Here is a 19,297-nt window from a genome sequence, read left to right on the forward strand (position 1 = left end):
GCGCGAGTGCGGGCGGCGGCGGGGAGCCGGTCGGGGCCCGGTCGGGTGCGGGTCCCGCGGCGGTGAGTGTGCGATGGGGTCGTGTCGGGGGCCCGTGGTGCGGGTGCTGGTGCTGCAGGCGGCCTGGGCGCTGGTGGGCGGGCAGGTGCGCTACTCGGTGCCGGAGGAAGCCAAGGCCGGGACGGTGGTGGGCCGGCTGTCGCAGGACCTGGGCCTGGAGGCGGGCGCTCCGGAGGCGCGGGGGCTGCGGCTGGTGTCGCAGGGCCGGCGGGCGGGCGTGGAGGTGAGCGGGGCGAGCGGGGCGCTGGTGGTGAGCTCGCGGCTGGACCGGGAGGAGCTGTGCGGGAAGAGCGCGCCGTGCGCCCTGCGCCTGGAGGTGCTGGTGGAGCGGCCGCTGCGCGTCTTCCACGTGGAGCTGGAGGTCACCGACATCAACGACAACGCCCCGCTCTTCCCCGTGAAAGAAGAAGCCTTTACCATCGCGGAACTGTCGCTGCCGGGTTCCCGTTTCCCTCTGGAGGGCGCGTCGGATGCCGATGTGGGAGCCAACGCGCAGCTCTCCTATACACTCAGCCCCAGCGAGCATTTCAGAGTAGAGGAGGAAAACAGCAACTCGCGCAGTAAATCTCTGTTCCTGGTGCTCACGAAACCGCTGGACCGCGAGACTGTTCCTGTGCACCGTCTGGTGGTGACGGCGAGTGACGGGGGCCGGCCGGCGCTGACGGGCACGATGGAGCTGGTGATCTCGGTGCTGGACGCCAACGACAACGCGCCCCAGTTTAACCAGTCGGTGTACAACGTGCCTTTGTCTGAAGACGCCTTGCAGGGCACGCTGGTGGCACGAGTGAACGCCACGGATTTGGACATGGGAATAAACCGTGAGATCGTTTATGAAATCAAAAATATTGTTCCTCCATCTGCCTCGGATGTCTTCAGCATCGATGCGAACAGCGGCGAGATCAGACTGAGGGGAGCCCTGGACTATGAGACAGTTACTTTCTACGAGATACAGGTTATGGCAAAGGACAGAGGGACTCCCCCGCTGTCGGGACACTGCAAGGTGGTGGTGGAGGTGCTGGACGTGAACGACAACGCGCCGGAGGTGTGGGTGACGTCGCTGTCGGTGCCGGTGCCGGAGGACGCGTCGGTGGGGACGGTGGTGGCGCTGCTGAGCGTGTCGGACCGGGACTCGGGGGCGAACGGTCGCGTGCGGTGCGCGGTGTGGCCGGCGTCGCCGTTCGGTCTGGTGTCGACGTTCGCGGGCTCGTACTCGCTGGTGCTGCGGGAGGCGCTGGACCGCGAGCGGGTGTCGGAGTACGAGGTGGAGGTGCGGGCGGAGGACGGCGGGGCGCCGGTGCTGCGCGCCAGGCGCGGGGTGCGGGTGCCGGTGTCGGACGTGAACGACAACGCGCCGTCGTTCGCGCAGGCCGTGTACACGGTGCTGGCGCGGGAGAACAACGCGGCGGGCGCGGAGCTGGCGCGGCTGTGGGCGCGGGACCCGGACGAGGCGGGCAACGGCCGCGTGAGCTACTCGGTGTGGGAGGGCGGCGCCGGGGGCGCGTCTGCGGGCGGGGGGTGGCGCCCGGCGTCGAGCTACGTGTCGGTGGACGCGGAGAGCGGGCGCCTGTGGGCGCTGCAGCCCTTGGACTACGAGGAGGTGCAGGTGCTGCAGTTCGAGGTGCGTGCGGTGGACGCGGGGGAGCCGGCGCTGTGCGGCAACGCCACGGTGCAGCTGTTCGTGGTGGACGAGAACGACAACGCGCCGGCGCTGCTGCCGGCGTCGGGCGTCGGGGCGGGCGGCGTGGGGTGGGGCGAGGCGGCGTCGGGTGCGGGCTCGGAGGTGGTGTGGGCGTGGGCGGCGTGGGGGTCGCCGGCGGGGCAGGTGGTGGCGAAGATCCGCGCGGTGGACGCGGACTCTGGCTACAACGCGTGGCTGCGCTACGAGCTGTGGGAGCCGCGGGGGAAGGGCGCGTTCCGCGTGGGGCTGTACAGCGGCGAGGTGAGCACGGCGCGGGCGCTGGAGGAGGCGGACGGCCCTCGGCAGAGGCTGGTGATCGTGGTGCGGGACCACGGGGAGCCGGCGCGCTCGGCCACGGCCACGCTGAGCGTGTCGCTGGTGGAGGGCGCCGAGGCGGCGCTGGCGGCGGCGGGCTCGTCGGGGCCAGGGCCGGGGCTGCGGGCGGCGGCGGGCGCGGAGGTCTCGGGCGCGGTCGCGGGGTCGTCTTCGGCGACGAACGTGTGGCTGGTGGTGGCCATCTGCGCGGTGTCGAGCCTGTTCCTGCTGGCGGTGGTGCTGTACGGGGCGTCGCGGTGGGCGCCGCGGGCGGCCGTGCTGTCGGGGCCCGGGCCGGCGACGCTGGTGTGCGCCAGCGAAGCGGGGAGCTGGTCGTACTCGCAGCGCCAGAGCCGGAGCCTGTGCGTGGCCACGGACGGCGCGGGCAAGAGCGACCTGATGGTTTTCAGCCCCAACTTCCCGCCGCCGCCCGGCGCCGGGGCGAAGGAGACGCAGCCGGAGCTGCCCGCGCTCCTGGACACGGTCAGTGACACCCCACCCCTTGTCCTCCCCTTGCTGTCCCGACGCCCCTTTCCCCCCTCTCCCTAGGCAGGTGTCCCTTCCCCCTGGCAGCAGAAAAGTCGCTGCGGGGAGGCGGAGGTCGGTGGGTGCTTGGCAGGTTCTTAAGGATGCTGATGACATCTGCCTCCGCCTCCTCTCAAATTGTCCTCCTTGGCTCTCGCCTGCTGCCACTTGTGTAGCGTTTGATCCTGTGCTTGGTGCAGGAGCGCAGGTCAGGCAGGTGGTGACAGTCCCCCGGGCACTATTTGCTGCCCTCTTATCGTTGCTGACTGCTGACTGTTGTGGTATCAGATCTGGGTTCTCGTGGAAAGCTCTCCACTCCTCTCTTTGACTCTTCTTTGATTCTCCTCTGCAAGGTCTCTGGGGTAATTCCCCTCTTTTTTATTAAAGCTGGCACAGTTTTAATCCAAGAAGAAGAACACTGATGTGCAGCTCTGGGGTGTTTCCAGTTGAGATTCCTGAACAGGGCAAAGGGGTTGGGTGGATGTTTGGCTTTGATGATCTCAAAGATCTTTTCTAACCTCAATGATTGTGTGATGCTAAGATTGAAGGTAAAGTTCACACACCTGGGAAGATCCTGCCAGGGACCAATGTATTTCTTTGGGTCAATGTGTTGGACATCGGGGAGATGTTCTCCTTAAATATACCATGGGGTTTCTTTCATGGCCTCTGTTGTCTGGAGTTCCCAGACCCTCCCGAGTGTCTGGTGTTGAAATGCCAAAGATGTCTTTTGAGTCTATGTGTGTGGGTAGAGCTTCAGTTTGCTCTCCTTAAATTGTGATGGGCATCCACAGAAGCTTCTGCAGCCCTTGATGCAGCTATGATGTTTCTTTTATCCTTGTTAAGCAGAATATTTAAGGGGACATAAGGAGGAAAGTATGAGCTTTGGGTGTTCAGCTGCCCCTGTTTAAGAACAGCTGTCCTGTGACCACTTGTATGAAGAGATGTTTAACTGCTCTGCCCGACCTGGACCATTTCCATGTCAGATGGGTGAAGTATGAATGGTAATTTAGAGAGATTCTGCTGAACAGTGTGTAGGTGGTACCAGCTGCGTAGTTTCTGTGGGGCTTTCATTGATCGGAAGAGTTGTGCACTTGAGTTTCTGTCCAGAGGAATGGTGTGATACACACCAACCTGTTTGATTTCTTTCCACATTTGCATCAGCAGCCACATGCTTACAGAAGCACTAGAATCCTTCATTTTAAACCAGGACAACAACAGAACCACAACCAGGGCACCTACCAACCAAAACCCCTGATATCAAATCCCCAGACTGATGTTGTCCTGCAGAGTCAATATCACATGGTACAGTGGGGTTCTTGTCAAGGTTTGGGTAGTTTATCACAGCATGAAGTGGGTGCCATTTCCTTTTAAATACCTTGAGAAAGAGTCATCTGTTGGACATGATCTATGTGGTGCCATCCCTATGTTGTTCTGTGGTGCTCTTGTGGAGGGGATGGGTCTAAAAATACTGTATTTAGCCCTGAGGTGGGAAAGGAAACCGTGGCGTGTCACAGAGGTGAATGTGGCAGTGGTATTGGGTAGGGTCTGTCTGTGTCCAGGGATGACATACAAATGGGGCAATAGTGCCTGACAGACCTGTTGTTTTGGGAAAAGTGTTGTTAGAGGGGAGCACTTCCCCACCCCCCATTGCCCTTGTGTAGTGGGTGGCATCTGTACTGGCTTCCACAGCTGTTGTTCTTGCTGTGATGGTTCATTGCTCCTCCTGAGGTAGGAGATTTCGAGGCCCAGGAGGAGATCTTTGTTCTCCTGACTTCCCCTAGTTGTGCACTTGCACAGTTGGCCTCGATAGAGAACCTGTGTCCTTAGGTGTGGCTCATTCCGAAATGTCCATGAACTCACCAGTCCCTGCACAGCAGCCCAGCTCTGGTTTTGTATGGTTGAAATTCCTCCCCTCCCCAGCTGATATTGTATGTTCACCTCTCTCTGCTCTTTGTGCTGATGATGTGGAAAGTTGAGGATGTGGAAAGGCCTGGGTGATGCTCATTTCATGTTTTAGAGCTGGATCATGTTCCTGTGGTGGAGCAATGTCTCCTGGCAGTGATGCTCCTAGTGAGATGCAGTAGGGCCTGGGCATGCATCACTGGGGGATGAGTTTGAGTGGGTAAGAGCCTTGCTAGAGGGAATTGGAGATGCTGGATAGGAAATGGTCTGTGTCACTGGGGAGGAAATGGAGATTGCCCACTTAGCTGGAGCTCTCTTTCCCCCTGGCATGCCATTGAGGATGCCAGTAGAAACCCTTGAGCAGAGGTCAGGTGCAGAGCTGCTTTCTCTCTGAGATCCTCTCAGGACCTCCAGAAGTTCTGCACATCCTTATGTTCCCCATGGTGTTCTTTTAGTAGATTTTTCCTGAAGCTGTTGTGCTGTTGGTGGACAGAAGGATTTTGAAATTTGGATCACTTTACTTTCTCAGAAGCTCTCTCTGGTCACCTGTCTGCTGATCTCCCTTTCTAGGCAGGGGAAGGAGTGATCTACAAGAAGCTGTCAGACCTTGAATTTCAGTACAAGGGAATGAGATTTTTTTTACTTTTCTTTCCTACCCCTTTGGTTTGCCTCCCTTCACATCAGCAATGTGTTGGTAACAGTGGATGAGATACGATGGCTGAATTTTCACTGCTGTCTGGCTGCAGAGGTTTGGGCTGTGTGTCCTCAGCGTGGGGGATGGCTTTTCCCCTCTCCTGGGATGAGGTCAATGTTGAGACAATGTCCTTAGCTTTTAGCTCTCCTTTCTGCTTCCACTGTGATCGAAGTCCTAAAGGGAGCACAGTGCTCTGTCCTGTGATCTTTGAGGCTTTTAAAGAACGTGGGAAAAAGTGAGGGTGAAAGCAATAGAAAAAACAAAAGGAAGAAAAAAAACTACTGAAAAAAGAATAAATCACAATGAGAGAAGAGCTAAAGGAATGGCAGAGGGGAAGGGAGAAGAAGATGAACGACAACATGGAAATAAAAATAAAGGAAGGAAGAAAGAAGACAGACACCGCCGTTTTCTCTGGCCGCTGAGCAGAGTTGGTACCTACGACCCCCGACCTTGGTTAGAGTCCCGCGCTCCGGCGCTGCTGCGCTGCAATTAGCGCTGATGGATCCGTCTTGGATGGTCTCCGCCGCGGGGTCGGAGGCGGCTGTGGAAAAGGAGAGAAAAGGATGAGAAGAGAAGGGCAAGGAGGGTAAGGGATCTGACGGGAGAGCAAGAACAAAACGGAGAGGAATGAACAGAAAGAGAATGAAAAAAGAGAATAAAGTAAAGCAAGAAGAACGAAGAGAAGAAATGCAGGAAAAGGAAGGTAGGAAAGAGAAGCAGGAAAGGATAAGGAAGATGGAAAGGGAGAAAACTCTGCAACAAAAAAGGAAGAGAGGAAAAAGAGATGAGTTTGGGGAAGAGGAGAGCAAGAAGGGCAAGACAGAGCGGAGGGGCGAGAGGAGAGGGGAGAGGAGCCGATCAGCGCGGGTGCGGAGGCGCGGGGTTGCTGGGGAGCGAGAGGCGTCGGAGCAGCACACGGTGTCGCTGCAGGCTCAGCAACGGCGGCGGAGCGGCGAGGCGGCTCCGCCCCGGTGCGGCGGAGAGCCCGGCTGTGAGCGCGGGGGGGCGGCGAGGGGCGGTCAGGAGAGCCGGGGCGCGAGTGCGGGCGGCGGCGGGGAGCCGGTCGGGGCCCGGTCGGGTGCGGGTCCCGCGGCGGTGAGTGTGCGATGGGGTCGTGTCGGGGGCCCGTGGTGCGGGTGCTGGTGCTGCAGGCGGCCTGGGCGCTGGTGGGCGGGCAGGTCCGCTACTCGGTGCCGGAGGAAGCCAAGGCCGGGACGGTGGTGGGCCGGCTGTCGCAGGACCTGGGCCTGGAGGCGGGCGCTCCGGAGGCGCGGGGGCTGCGGCTGGTGTCGCAGGGCCGGCGGGCGGGCGTGGAGGTGAGCGGGGCGAGCGGGGCGCTGGTGGTGAGCTCGCGGCTGGACCGGGAGGAGCTGTGCGGGAAGAGCGCGCCGTGCGCCCTGCGCCTGGAGGTGCTGGTGGAGCGGCCGCTGCGCGTCTTCCACGTGGAGCTGGAGGTCACCGACATCAACGACAACGCCCCGCTCTTCCCCGCCGCCCGCAGAAACCTCAGCATCGCGGAACTGTCACTGCCGGGGTCCCGTTTCCCTCTGGAGGGCGCGTCGGATGCCGATGTGGGAGCCAACGCGGAGCTCTCCTATACACTCAGCCCCAGCGAGCATTTCGGTTTGGAAGTGAAATCCAGAGAGGAAAAGAAAATATCCCCAGTGCTTGTTTTAAAGAAACCTCTGGACCGCGAGACTGTCCCTGTGCACCGTCTGGTGGTGACGGCGAGTGACGGGGGCCGGCCGGCGCTGACGGGCACGATGGAGCTGGTGATCTCGGTGCTGGACGCCAACGACAATGCGCCCCAGTTCAACCAGTCGGTGTACAAAGTGCAGCTGCCGGAGAACGCTGCAAAGGGAACTCTTTTTTTCCAGTTAACAGCGACAGACAAAGATCAGGGACTTAATGGAGTGATAGATTATTCGTTTCCTGAGACGATTTCTGCCAAGGTACGAGACTTGTTCATCATTGACAGAAAAACGGGCGAGCTACGGACTGCCGGGGAACTGGATTTCGAGGACGTTCAGTCGTATGACCTGGAGATCGAAGCGCGAGACAAAGGGATTCCCCCGCTGTCGGGTCACTGCAGCGTGGAGCTGGAGGTGCTGGACGTGAACGACAACGCGCCGGAGGTGTGGGTGACGTCGCTGTCGGTGCCGGTGCCGGAGGACGCGTCGGTGGGGACGGTGGTGGCGCTGCTGAGCGTGTCGGACCGGGACTCGGGGGCGAACGGTCGCGTGCGGTGCGCGGTGTGGCCGGCGTCGCCGTTCGGTCTGGTGTCGACGTTCGCGGGCTCGTACTCGCTGGTGCTGCGGGAGGCGCTGGACCGTGAGCGGGTGTCGGAGTACGAGGTGGAGGTGCGGGCGGAGGACGGCGGGGCGCCGGCGCTGCGCGCCAGGCGCGGGGTGCGGGTGCCGGTGTCGGACGTGAACGACAACGCGCCGTCGTTCGCGCAGGCCGTGTACACGGTGCTGGCGCGGGAGAACAACGCGGCGGGCGCGGAGCTGGCGCGGCTGTGGGCGCGGGACCCGGACGAGGCGGGCAACGGCCGCGTGAGCTACTCGGTGTGGGAGGGCGGCGCCGGGGGCGCGTCTGCGGGCGGGGGGTGGCGCCCGGCGTCGAGCTACGTGTCGGTGGACGCGGAGAGCGGGCGCCTGTGGGCGCTGCAGCCCTTGGACTACGAGGAGGTGCAGGTGCTGCAGTTCGAGGTGCGTGCGGTGGACGCGGGGGAGCCGGCGCTGTGCGGCAACGCCACGGTGCAGCTGTTCGTGGTGGACGAGAACGACAACGCGCCGGCGCTGCTGCCGGCGTCGGGCGTCGGGGCGGGCGGCGTGGGGTGGGGCGAGGCGGCGTCGGGTGCGGGCTCGGAGGTGGTGTGGGCGTGGGCGGCGTGGGGGTCGCCGGCGGGGCAGGTGGTGGCGAAGATCCGCGCGGTGGACGCGGACTCTGGCTACAACGCGTGGCTGCGCTACGAGCTGTGGGAGCCGCGGGGGAAGGGCGCGTTCCGCGTGGGGCTGTACAGCGGCGAGGTGAGCACGGCGCGGGCGCTGGAGGAGGCGGACGGCCCTCGGCAGAGGCTGGTGATCGTGGTGCGGGACCACGGGGAGCCGGCGCGCTCGGCCACGGCCACGCTGAGCGTGTCGCTGGTGGAGGGCGCCGAGGCGGCGCTGGCGGCGGCGGGCTCGTCGGGGCCGGGGCCGGGGCTGCTGGCGGCGGCGGGCGCGGAGGTCGCGGTCGCGGGGTCGTCTTCGGCGACGAACGTGTGGCTGGTGGTGGCCATCTGCGCGGTGTCGAGCCTGTTCCTGCTGGCGGTGGTGCTGTACGGGGCGTCGCGGTGGGCGCCGCGGGCGGCCGTGCTGTCGGGGCCCGGGCCGGCGACGCTGGTGTGCGCCAGCGAAGCGGGGAGCTGGTCGTACTCGCAGCGCCAGAGCCGGAGCCTGTGCGTGGCCACGGAGGGCGCGGGCAAGAGCGACCTGATGGTTTTCAGCCCCAACTTCCCGCCGCCGCCCGGCGCCGGGGCGAAGGAGACGCAGCCGGAGCCGCCCGCGCTCCTGGACACGGTCAGTGACCCCCCCACGCCCCCCAAACCCCCTTGCCCGCCCCTTACTCGCCCCGCCTTCGACTCGGCTGGCGCTTGTGGGAGGTGGGGTTCTGTACGTGCTTGGGGTGTTCTTAAGGATGCTAATGACCCTGTTGCATCTGCCTTCGCCTCTACTCTGTCTGTTTCTTTTGGGGGAAACAATCAAGAAAGTTCTTGTCATCCTCGGCACTTGCCTGCAGCATTTATGTAGCAGTTGGGTTTGAGCAGTTTGGGTCAGGAGCCCAGGACAGGCAGGTGGTGACAGTCCCTCGGGCACTATCTGCTGCCTTCTTACCGTTGTTGACTGCTGACCGTGATGGTATCAGATGTGGGTTCTTCTTTGTTTTCCTCTTTTTGGTCCTGCTCTGCAGGACACTTGCTGTGTATTCATGGAGCTTCTCTGCACGCTGGCTAATTTCCCTTTTACTTGGCCCATCTGAGGCAATAGAGAGTCTGTAAGGCTTTGTGGTGTGATCCTGTCATCATTTTCCGTGGCAGTGGAACGTGTTCAGGGATTGAGTGTGACCCAAGGAGGTGTTAGAAATAGGAAGTTTTGTTTCTCCTCCTTGCCCCTGTTATGAACTTGCATTCCTGGCTGTGTACGTGGCTTGATGGGCACTGGCCTGTTCTGGTGTTCTTTCAATATGTGCATTAGCAGCAGCAGCTGTACAAGTTCCCTGGAAGTCCTCTTTTCCCCCTCAACCAAATTCAGCTGCACGGTCGATACCATCTGCTCTACTGATGCTTTCATCACCATGTGGTGTGTTCTCTCTCAGCATGAAATCACTGTCAATTGCCACTAGATTTGTCCTGGCATGAGTTCTAGAAAGAGAGTTGAGACCTTGCTGTCAGGTCTCTGACATCTCCCTCTGAAACTGCTGAAGCCCTGCAGTCCTAAGGGGCAGATGCAGAGAGTTTGCCAGACACTGGGCATGTGATACCATCTATATATTTAATGTGGTGCTCTTATTGATGGGAAGGTCCAGCAGACCAGTGGGATTGAGCCTTGAAGTGGGAGATGAGACTCTGACATGTTGCAGAAGTGAGTCCAGTGGCATTCAGTAGGGCCATTCCAGTGGTCATTGGAAATCCTCAGGAAGACCATGGGCTGTGGCATAAGAAGACAATAATGAGGCTTAATGTGCTTCTCTCTTTTAAGTCTTAGGTTGGAGGCCTTCTAGATCTTAATATCCTTGTGGTGTTGAAACCCCATGTGGTCTTTTGAGGCGATGTGTATCTCCCACCAGAAACAGTCCCTTGTGCTTCTGCCTGTGTGACATCGGCGATTGGGTGGTGAGAGGGGTGACATGCAGCCTGGGCAGCACTGTCTGAAAGACTGCTTGCTTTGGATAAAGTGTTGCCAGAGTGTAGCACTTCCCTCTGCTGTCCTTGTGCAGTCAAAGGCATCTGCAGCAGCTTCCAAAGCTTTTGGTGTTGCAATGATGATTCCTTGCGGCTCCTTAGGCAGGATGTTTCAAGGCCCAGGAGGAGGTGAGTGTGGTCTTTGGGCTCCTGATTTCCCCTATTTGGGAGCTCGCAGGGATGGCCTTAGTAGAGAACCTGTGTCACTGCGTGTGGCTCCGTGTGATAGGTGTGTGCAAAACAGACCCTGCACAGCAGCCCAGCTCTGCCTTTGTGTGGATGAAATTCTCTCAGCCAGTCCCTAGTGCTCAGTGCTTGTGATTTGGTGTTTGCTGTGGTTCTCCTGAAGAATAGAACTGGTGCAGAGTGGAATCTCAGGTGTTTCAGCTCTAATCACAGGATCTTTAAGTGCTCTAAAGTGCATCTCTGTGGGGTTTCCATCCTGAATTGCTGGAAAAGACACAAAGCATTAATGTGAGGTTCAGTGATGTGGGAAGAGCCTGCCTGACTGTGAGTGGCTTTGCCTGTCTCTCCCTTTTTTTTGTGCCAGTGATGAGGGGGGGTGAGGATGTGGTGAGGCCTGGTTGATGCTCAGAGCATGTTTTAGAGCTGGAGCATGTTCCTGTGGTGGAGCAATGTCTCATGGCAGCGATGCTCCATGTGGCATGCAGTAGGGCCTCAGCGTGTGTCAAGGGGAGGATGACTTTGAGTCAGAAAGAGCCCTGCCAGAAGGAAATGGAGATGCCTGGTAGGAGATTGTCTGTGTCACTGGGGAGGAAATGGAGATTGCCTGCTTAACTGGAGATCTCATTTCCCATGGCATGTCACTGAGGATGGCAATAGAAGCCCTTGAGCCAGAGGCCTGACACAGCTGCTTGCCCTGTGAGATCCTCTCAGGACCTCCAGAAGGTCTGCATATCCTCACACCCTTTTGTCCCCCGTGGCATTCTCTTAATATTTTTCTCCTCAATGTGGTATTTCACTGGTCAGACAGAAAACTTTTGAAATTTGGCTTTCTTTGCCTTCTTGAAAGCTGTCTCTGGTCAGCTCTCTGCTGATCACTGTAAGAGGAAGGAGTGGTCTAGAAGTCATCAAACTTTGCATCTCAATACAGGGGAATGAGTTCATTTAGTTTTCTTTCCTCAGCAACCATTGCAGCCTTTTGGTTTGGTGTCTTTGACATTGGCAATGTGTTGGTCACAGTGGATGAGTGCCCTTGGTGGAATTTTCACTGCTGTCTGGTTGCAGAGCTTTGGGCTGTGTGCCCTCAGTGTGGGGGATGTTTCTTCCCCTCTCCTGGGATGAGGTTGATGCTGAGAGAATGTCCTTTACTTTCAGGTCTCCCTTGTGCCTCTGCTGTGATAGAAGTCCAGAAGGGAGCACTGCTCACTGTCTTGTGCTTTTGATGCTTTTGCAGACCATGTATAAAGCTTTTTCTGCTCAGGTTCCTTAGAAACATGTCATATTTTTAGGGGGAAATGTGCCTTAAAACTAACTCTCCTATGATGAAAATGTGTCTTCTTCTGAAGCAGCAAGCAGTGATGTGACAGGTAAGTCAATGATACCTGAAGAAGATGTGTTTCAGGTACCAGTGTACTTTTTGTTCCTACAATATGCATTGTATCTTCTTGTTTGATCACATCAGAGAACATGGATGGAGGGACCCCAAGGGATTTCACACCGTGGATGTGTTGGTGTCAAGGTGATGTTCTCAGTGAACATGTTGTGGTGTTTCCTTTTTGGCTTTTGTTTGGCTGTTATTCAGGTAGCTGATGCTGATGAGTGGGAGGTATCGCATAGGGACTTCTGCTTGCGAGGAAAAAGGTGCTTGGTGTGTGGTTCTGTGTGAGAGTATCGTCCTGAAAGGGAAAGCAAGAGCCTGACATTCCTCACGCACGTGGAAAACGAGGTCTAAATAATAGGTCTTCCTTGAGATACATGAAGAGTGCTTGGGAGCTGTGGATGCCCTGTGCTGCTTGAATGTTTGTGGAGGATTATCATGCTGGTCTGTGGTGCGTTTGAGCTCCCAGGGGAAGGACACTTTTGTACTGCTTGGAGTTCACTGGAGCCTGCTTGCAGAGTTGTCCAACTTCATGGGCTTGGGCTTGTGTTTCTCAGAGAAGTGAGTTCTGTTCTGATGCAGCAGAGCTATTCTTGTGAATGTGATTGCCTGGCTCTATTGTTTGCTGGGCCCTTGAGTGGATGGGAGGCTGAAGAGTGAAGGAGGCCTCCTTCCTGAAGGGCGTGGAATTTGCAGGTGCAAAGGTGATGGGAAAGCAGGAAGTCTTTTTTTTCCCTGTCTGAAGGGAAGGGAAGGTGCAGTGTTGCCAAAGGGCATGTCTCTGTTCAATGTCATCCATGATTTAAGCATGAAATCCTTTTGTTAATGGAAACTTGAACAGGAGATGCAAGTATGGAAGTAGAAGAGAATGGGAGGAAACAATAGGGCTGGACAAAACAAGCACCACCCACCAGCAGCAACAACAACAACAACAACAACAAGACAAGAAGGGAAGTACAGAAGAGCAAAAGGAAGAAAGAAGGAATCCATGCAAGAAGGAGGAAACAAGTAGAAGGAAATACAGAAAGAAGGAAAGGAGTAGATAGAAAATAGAGGAAGTTACCAGCATTCACCGAGGTCAGCTACATCTTGAATGCAGTTGAGGACCTCGACATCCTTGGTACGAGAAGACTCTGTAATAATTGGGGAAATGCTGTGAGGAAGAGGGGTTAAAGCTGCTCTTTGACTGTCTTTCCATGTTTCATTGTGAGTGTGGTCTAGACAATTTAAAAAAAAATAAGTGAAGAAGAGACAAGGAGGAAACAGAAGAGGAGAGAAAGATGGAGCAATGGAAGAAAAAAGATGAAGAGATAGAGAAAGAAAAGTGGAGACGTGAAGGAAGAGAGAAACAAAAGAAAGAAGGAAAGATCTATAAGGAGCTAAAGAAAGAAGGAAAGGAAGGACTGTATGCAGTGGTGAAGGAAGCAAGGAGGGAAGAAATAAGAAGAGACAGAAAGGAGGGGAAGCGAGGGGGGATCAGACAGAGAGCAGTTTGCCAGTATGCGCTGACGTTATCTTGGCATTATAAATGCAGCGGAGCACCTGGGCATCCTTAAACATGGGGACACCAAGCAAGGCTTGTGGAAAAGTCCTCGTGAAGAGGAGTGAGATCTCTTTCCTGAGGGTGCTTTCACATGCTTCATTACGAGTGTGCTGTAGACATTATGAAATCGTTTTGGTTAAGCAGAAAAAAAGAAAACGAGAGGCAACGGCTGGTTGTGTTTCCACAAACAAAAAAGATTAGTCTGAAAACAAATGAGGAAAAACAAGAGAGAATCAGAGTGTGGAAAGGAGAAAGGAAAAAAGAAAAGATGGAGAAAAAGAAGAAAGATGCAGAAGGAAAGAAAGAGAGCAAGAGAGAGGAAGCAAAAGAGTATGGCAGAAAGGAAAGGAATGGCAGCGAGGGAAATAATTTATAGAAGAAGGAAGGATGGACGATAACATGATCTGACATGATAAATGCAGCAGGGGACATCGGCATCGTCTTAACTAAAGGACGCTGAGTAAGGCTCGTTGAAAAGTCCCGAGGAAGAGCAGTGAGAGCTCTTGCCTGACGGGTTACGAATGTGTTGTAGGCATTTTGAAATAATTCTCATGAAGGAGAAAAAACCAGGACAACTGCTTGACTGTGGTGAAACAAATAAATATGAGGACACAAAAATGAGGCTGAAAGCAATAGGAAACAAAAGAGGAAGAAATAACAGACGAAAAAATCATAAACCATAATGAGGAGAAAGGAAAGAGATAAAGGAATGGCAGAGGGGAAGGGAGACGACAAGTAAAAAGACAGGAGAGAAGAAGAAAGAGGACAGAAGATATACACAGAGAATACACTGGCCGCTGAGCGGAGTTGGTCCCTACAAACCCCACTACGCGCCTCCCCCACCCCGCCCCCGCCTTAGAGTCCCGCGCTCCGGTGCTGCTGCCCCGTAATTACCGCTGATGGCTCCGTCTTTGATGGTCTCTGGCACGGGGCCGGAGGCAGCTGAGGAGCTGAGAGCAGGGAGAAAGGAGAGAGAAGTGTGGAAGGAGAAGGGTAAAAGGGTGAAGAATCGGGCACGGCGGGGCCAGAACGAAACGGAAAGAAACATGAGGGCCAAGTAACTGAATAATTGTAAAGCCAGAAGAAGGAAGAAAAGAAAATGGGAAAAAGAAGAAAGAGAAGGGAGGAGAAAGCAGGAAAGGATCAGGACGATGGAAAGGAAGAAGGGCAAGACAGAGCGGAGGGGCTGGAGGAGAGGGGAGAGGAGCCGATCAGCGCGGGTGCGGAGGCGCGGGGTTGCTGGGGAGCGAGAGGCGTCGGAGCAGCACACGGTGTCGCTGCAGGCTCAGCAACGGCGGCGGAGCGGCGAGGCGGCTCCGCCCCGGTGCGGCGGAGAGCCCGGCTGTGAGCGCGGGGGGGCGGCGAGGGGCGGTCAGGAGAGCCGGGGCGCGAGTGCGGGCGGCGGCGGGGAGCCGGTCGGGGCCCGGTCGGGTGCGGGTCCCGCGGCGGTGAGTGTGCGATGGGGTCGTGTCGGGGGCCCGTGGTGCGGGTGCTGGTGCTGCAGGCGGCCTGGGCGCTGGTGGGCGGGCAGGTGCGCTACTCGGTGCCGGAGGAAGCCAAGGCCGGGACGGTGGTGGGCCGGCTGTCGCAGGACCTGGGCCTGGAGGCGGGCGCTCCGGAGGCGCGGGGGCTGCGGCTGGTGTCGCAGGGCCGGCGGGCGGGCGTGGAGGTGAGCGGGGCGAGCGGGGCGCTGGTGGTGAGCTCGCGGCTGGACCGGGAGGAGCTGTGCGGGAAGAGCGCGCCGTGCGCCCTGCGCCTGGAGGTGCTGGTGGAGCGGCCGCTGCGCGTCTTCCACGTGGAGCTGGAGGTCACCGACATCAACGACAACGCCCCGCTCTTCCCCGCCGCCCGCAGAAACCTCAGCATCCCGGAATTAAACACCGCGCCGGGGTCCCGTTTCCCTCTGGAGGGCGCGTCGGATGCCGATGTGGGAGCCAACGCGCAGCTCTCCTATACACTCAGCCCCAGCGAGCATTTCGGTTTGGAAGTGAAATCCAGAGAGGAAAAGAAAATGTCCCCAGTGCTCGTTTTAAAGAAACCTCTGGACCGCGAGACTGTTCCTGTGCACCGTCTGGTGGTGACGGCGAGTGATGGGGGCCGGCCGGCGCTGACGGGCACGATGGAGCTGGTGATCTCGGTGCTGGACGCCAACGACAACGCGCCCCAGTTCAACCAGTCTGTGTACAAAGTGCAGCTGCCGGAGAACGCTCCACCAGGAACTTTTTTTTTTCAGTTAACAGCAACAGACAAAGATGAAGGACTTAATGGAGAGATAGATTATTCTTTTCCTGAGACGATTTCTGCCAAGGTACGAGACTTGTTCATCATTGACAGAAAAACGGGGGAGCTACGGACTGCCGGGGAACTGGATTTCGAGGACGTTCAGTCGTATGACCTGGAGATCGAAGCGCGAGACAAAGGGACTCCCCCGCTGTCGGGTCACTGCAGCGTGGAGCTGGAGGTGCTGGACGTGAACGACAACGCGCCGGAGGTGTGGGTGACGTCGCTGTCGGTGCCGGTGCCGGAGGACGCGTCGGTGGGGACGGTGGTGGCGCTGCTGAGCGTGTCGGACCGGGACTCGGGGGCGAACGGTCGCGTGCGGTGCGCGGTGTGGCCGGCGTCGCCGTTCGGTCTGGTGTCGACGTTCGCGGGCTCGTACTCGCTGGTGCTGCGGGAGGCGCTGGACCGTGAGCGGGTGTCGGAGTACGAGGTGGAGGTGCGGGCGGAGGACGGCGGGGCGCCGGCGCTGCGCGCCAGGCGCGGGGTGCGGGTGCCGGTGTCGGACGTGAACGACAACGCGCCGTCGTTCGCGCAGGCCGTGTACACGGTGCTGGCGCGGGAGAACAACGCGGCGGGCGCGGAGCTGGCGCGGCTGTGGGCGCGGGACCCGGACGAGGCGGGCAACGGCCGCGTGAGCTACTCGGTGTGGGAGGGCGGCGCCGGGGGCGCGTCTGCGGGCGGGGGGTGGCGCCCGGCGTCGAGCTACGTGTCGGTGGACGCGGAGAGCGGGCGCCTGTGGGCGCTGCAGCCCTTGGACTACGAGGAGGTGCAGGTGCTGCAGTTCGAGGTGCGTGCGGTGGACGCGGGGGAGCCGGCGCTGTGCGGCAACGCCACGGTGCAGCTGTTCGTGGTGGACGAGAACGACAACGCGCCGGCGCTGCTGCCGGCGTCGGGCGTCGGGGCGGGCGGCGTGGGGTGGGGCGAGGCGGCGTCGGGTGCGGGCTCGGAGGTGGTGTGGGCGTGGGCGGCGTGGGGGTCGCCGGCGGGGCAGGTGGTGGCGAAGATCCGCGCGGTGGACGCGGACTCTGGCTACAACGCGTGGCTGCGCTACGAGCTGTGGGAGCCGCGGGGGAAGGGCGCGTTCCGCGTGGGGCTGTACAGCGGCGAGGTGAGCACGGCGCGGGCGCTGGAGGAGGCGGACGGCCCTCGGCAGAGGCTGGTGATCGTGGTGCGGGACCACGGGGAGCCGGCGCGCTCGGCCACGGCCACGCTGAGCGTGTCGCTGGTGGAGGGCGCCGAGGCGGCGCTGGCGGCGGCGGGCTCGTCGGGGCCGGGGCCGGGGCTGCGGCCGGCGGCGGGCGCGGAGGTCGCGGTCGCGGGGTCGTCTTCGGCGACGAACGTGTGGCTGGTGGTGGCCATCTGCGCGGTGTCGAGCCTGTTCCTGCTGGCGGTGGTGCTGTACGGGGCGTCGCGGTGGGCGCCGCGGACGGCCGTGCTGTCGGGGCCCGGGCCGGCGACGCTGGTGTGCGCCAGCGAAGCGGGGAGCTGGTCGTACTCGCAGCGCCAGAGCCGGAGCCTGTGCGTGGCCACGGAGGGCGCGGGCAAGAGCGACCTGATGGTTTTCAGCCCCAACTTCCCGCCGCCGCCCGGCGCCGGGGCGAAGGAGACGCAGCCGGAGCCGCCCGCGCTCCTGGACACGGTCAGTGACACCCCCTTGCCCGCCCCTTGCCTGTCACGCCTTCGAGGCGTGTCCTGCCCGCCGGGCTGGCGCTTGGGGGAGGTGGGGGTCTGTACGTGCTTGGGGTGTTCTTAAGGATGCTAATGACCCTGTGGTATCTGCCTTCTCCTGTACTCTGTCTGTTTCTTTTCGGGGAAACAGTCGAGAAAGTTCTTGTCATCCTCGGCACTTGCCAGCAGCATTTATGTAGCAGTTGGGTTTGAGCAGTTTGGTGCAGGAACCCAGGACAGGCAGGTGGTGACAGTCCCCTGGGCACTATCTGCTGCCTTCTTACCGTTGTTGACTGCTGACCGTGATGGTATCAGATGTGGGTTCTTCTTTGTTTTCCTCTTTTTGGTCCTGCTCTGCAGGACACTTGCTGTGTATTCATGGAGCTTCTCTGCACGAGGGCTAATTTCCCTTTTACTTGGCCCATCTGAGGCAATAGAGAGTCTGTAAGGCTTTGTGGACTGATCCTGTCATCTTTTCCCACTCTGATATAACGGTCCGTGGCAGTGGAACGTGTTCAGGGATTGAGTGTGACCCAAGGAGGTGTTAGAAATAGGAAGTTTTGTTTCTCCTTCTTGCCCCTGTTATGAACTTGCATTCCTGGCTGTGTAAGTGGCTTGATGGGCACTGGCCTGTTCTGGTGTTCTTTCAATATGTGCATTAGCAGCAACAGCTGTACAAGTTCCCTGGAAGTCCTCTTTTCCCCCTCAACCAAATTCAGCTGCACGGTCGATACCATCTGCTGTACTGATGCTTTCATCACCATGTGGTGTGTTCTCTCTCAGCATGAAATCACTGTCAATTGCCACTAGATTTGTCCTGCCATGAGTTCTAGAGAGTTGAGACCTTGCTGTCAGGTCTGTAGCATCTCCCTCTGAAACTGCTGAAACACTGCAGTCCTAAGGGGCAGATGTAGAGAGTTTGCCAGACACTGGGCATGTGATACCATCTATATATTTAATGTGGTGCTCTTATTGATGGGAAGGTCCAGCAGACCAGTGGGATTGAGCCTTGAAGTGGGAGATGAGACTCTGACATGTTGCAGAAGTGAATCCAGTGGCATTCAGTAGGGCCATTCCATTGGTCATTGGAAATCCTCAGGAAGACCATGGGCTGTGGCATAAGAAGACAATAATGAGGCTTAATGTGCTTCTCTCTTTTAAGTCTTAGGTTGGAGGCCTTCTAGATCTTGATATGCTGTGTGGTGTTGAAACCCCATGTGGTCTTTTGAGGCGATGTGTATCTCCCACCAGAAACAGTCCCTTGTGCTTCTGCCTGTGTGACATCGGCGATTGGGTGGTGAGAGGGGTGACATGCAGCCTGGGCAGCACTGTCTGAAAGACTGCTTGCTTTGGATAAAGTGTTGCCAGAGTGTAGGCCTTCCCTCTCTACTGTCCTTGTGCAGTCAAACTAATCTGCAGCAGCTTCCAAAGCTTTTGGTGTTGCAATGATGATTCCTTGTGGCTCCTTAGGCAGGATGTTTCAAGGCCCAGGAGGAGGTGAGTGTGGTCTTTGGGCTCCTGATTTCCCCTATTTGGGCACTCACAGGGATGGCCTTAGTAGAGAACCTGTGTCACTGCGTGTGGCTCCGTGTGATAGGTGTGTGCACGACAGACCCTGCACAGCAGCCCAGCTCTGCCTTTGTGTGGTTGAAATTCTCTCAGCCAGTCCCTAGTGCTCAGTGCTTGTGATTTGGTGTTTGCTGTGGTTCTCCTGAAGAATAGAACTGGTGCAGAGTGGAATCTCAGATGTTGCAGCTCTAATCACAGGATCTTTAAGTGCTCTAAAGTGCATCTCTGTGGGGTTTCCATCCTGAATTGCTGGAAAAGACACAATGCATTGATGTGAGGTTCAGTGATGTGGGAAGAGCCTGCCTGACTGTGAGTGGCTTTGCCTGTCTCTTTCTTTTCTTTGTGCCAAAGATGAGGGGGGGTGAGGATGTGGTGAGGCCTGGTTGATGCTCAGAGCATGTTTTAGAGCTGGAGCATGTTCCTGTGGTGGAGCAATGTCTCATGGCAGCGATGCTCCATGTAGCACGCAGTAGGGCCTCAGCATGTGTCACCAGGAGGATGTCTTTGAGTGACATAGAACCTTGCCAGAATGAAATGGAGATGCTGAGTAGGAGACT

At 58.2% G+C, this 19,297-nt stretch overlaps 3 protein-coding genes across 3 annotated transcripts; all 3 read left to right on the plus strand.

Moving 5' to 3' along the window:
- Positions 1 to 42: 42 nt before the first annotated feature.
- Positions 43 to 6,273, plus strand: LOC311195496 (protocadherin alpha-10-like; the record flags this gene model as incomplete). The annotated part of the gene is made up of 4 exons (XM_084268900.1): positions 43 to 2,536; positions 2,603 to 2,653; positions 5,051 to 5,097; positions 6,105 to 6,273. Exons 1-4 carry the CDS (start codon positions 74 to 76, stop codon positions 6,271 to 6,273), a joined length of 2,730 nt encoding a protein of 909 aa, XP_084125026.1. The 5' UTR covers positions 43 to 73.
- A 7-nt stretch (positions 6,274 to 6,280) lies between these two features.
- Positions 6,281 to 14,571, plus strand: LOC311195497 (protocadherin alpha-6-like; the record flags this gene model as incomplete). Its single annotated transcript, XM_084268901.1, has 2 exons — positions 6,281 to 8,813; positions 14,507 to 14,571. 2 exons carry the CDS (start codon positions 6,281 to 6,283, stop codon positions 14,569 to 14,571), a joined length of 2,598 nt encoding a protein of 865 aa, XP_084125027.1.
- An 80-nt stretch (positions 14,572 to 14,651) lies between these two features.
- Positions 14,652 to 17,256, plus strand: LOC311195499 (protocadherin alpha-10-like; the record flags this gene model as incomplete). The annotated part of the gene is made up of 1 exon (XM_084268903.1): positions 14,652 to 17,256. The coding sequence occupies exon 1, from the start codon at positions 14,683 to 14,685 to the stop codon at positions 17,254 to 17,256; it is 2,574 nt and encodes an 857-aa protein (XP_084125029.1). The 5' UTR covers positions 14,652 to 14,682.
- Between the last annotated feature and the right edge of the window lie 2,041 nt (positions 17,257 to 19,297).

This window comes from Gallinula chloropus (genome assembly GCF_964237585.1).
Source record: "Gallinula chloropus genome assembly, chromosome: 10".
In the NCBI taxonomy this organism is placed as follows: Eukaryota; Metazoa; Chordata; class Aves; order Gruiformes; family Rallidae; genus Gallinula; species Gallinula chloropus.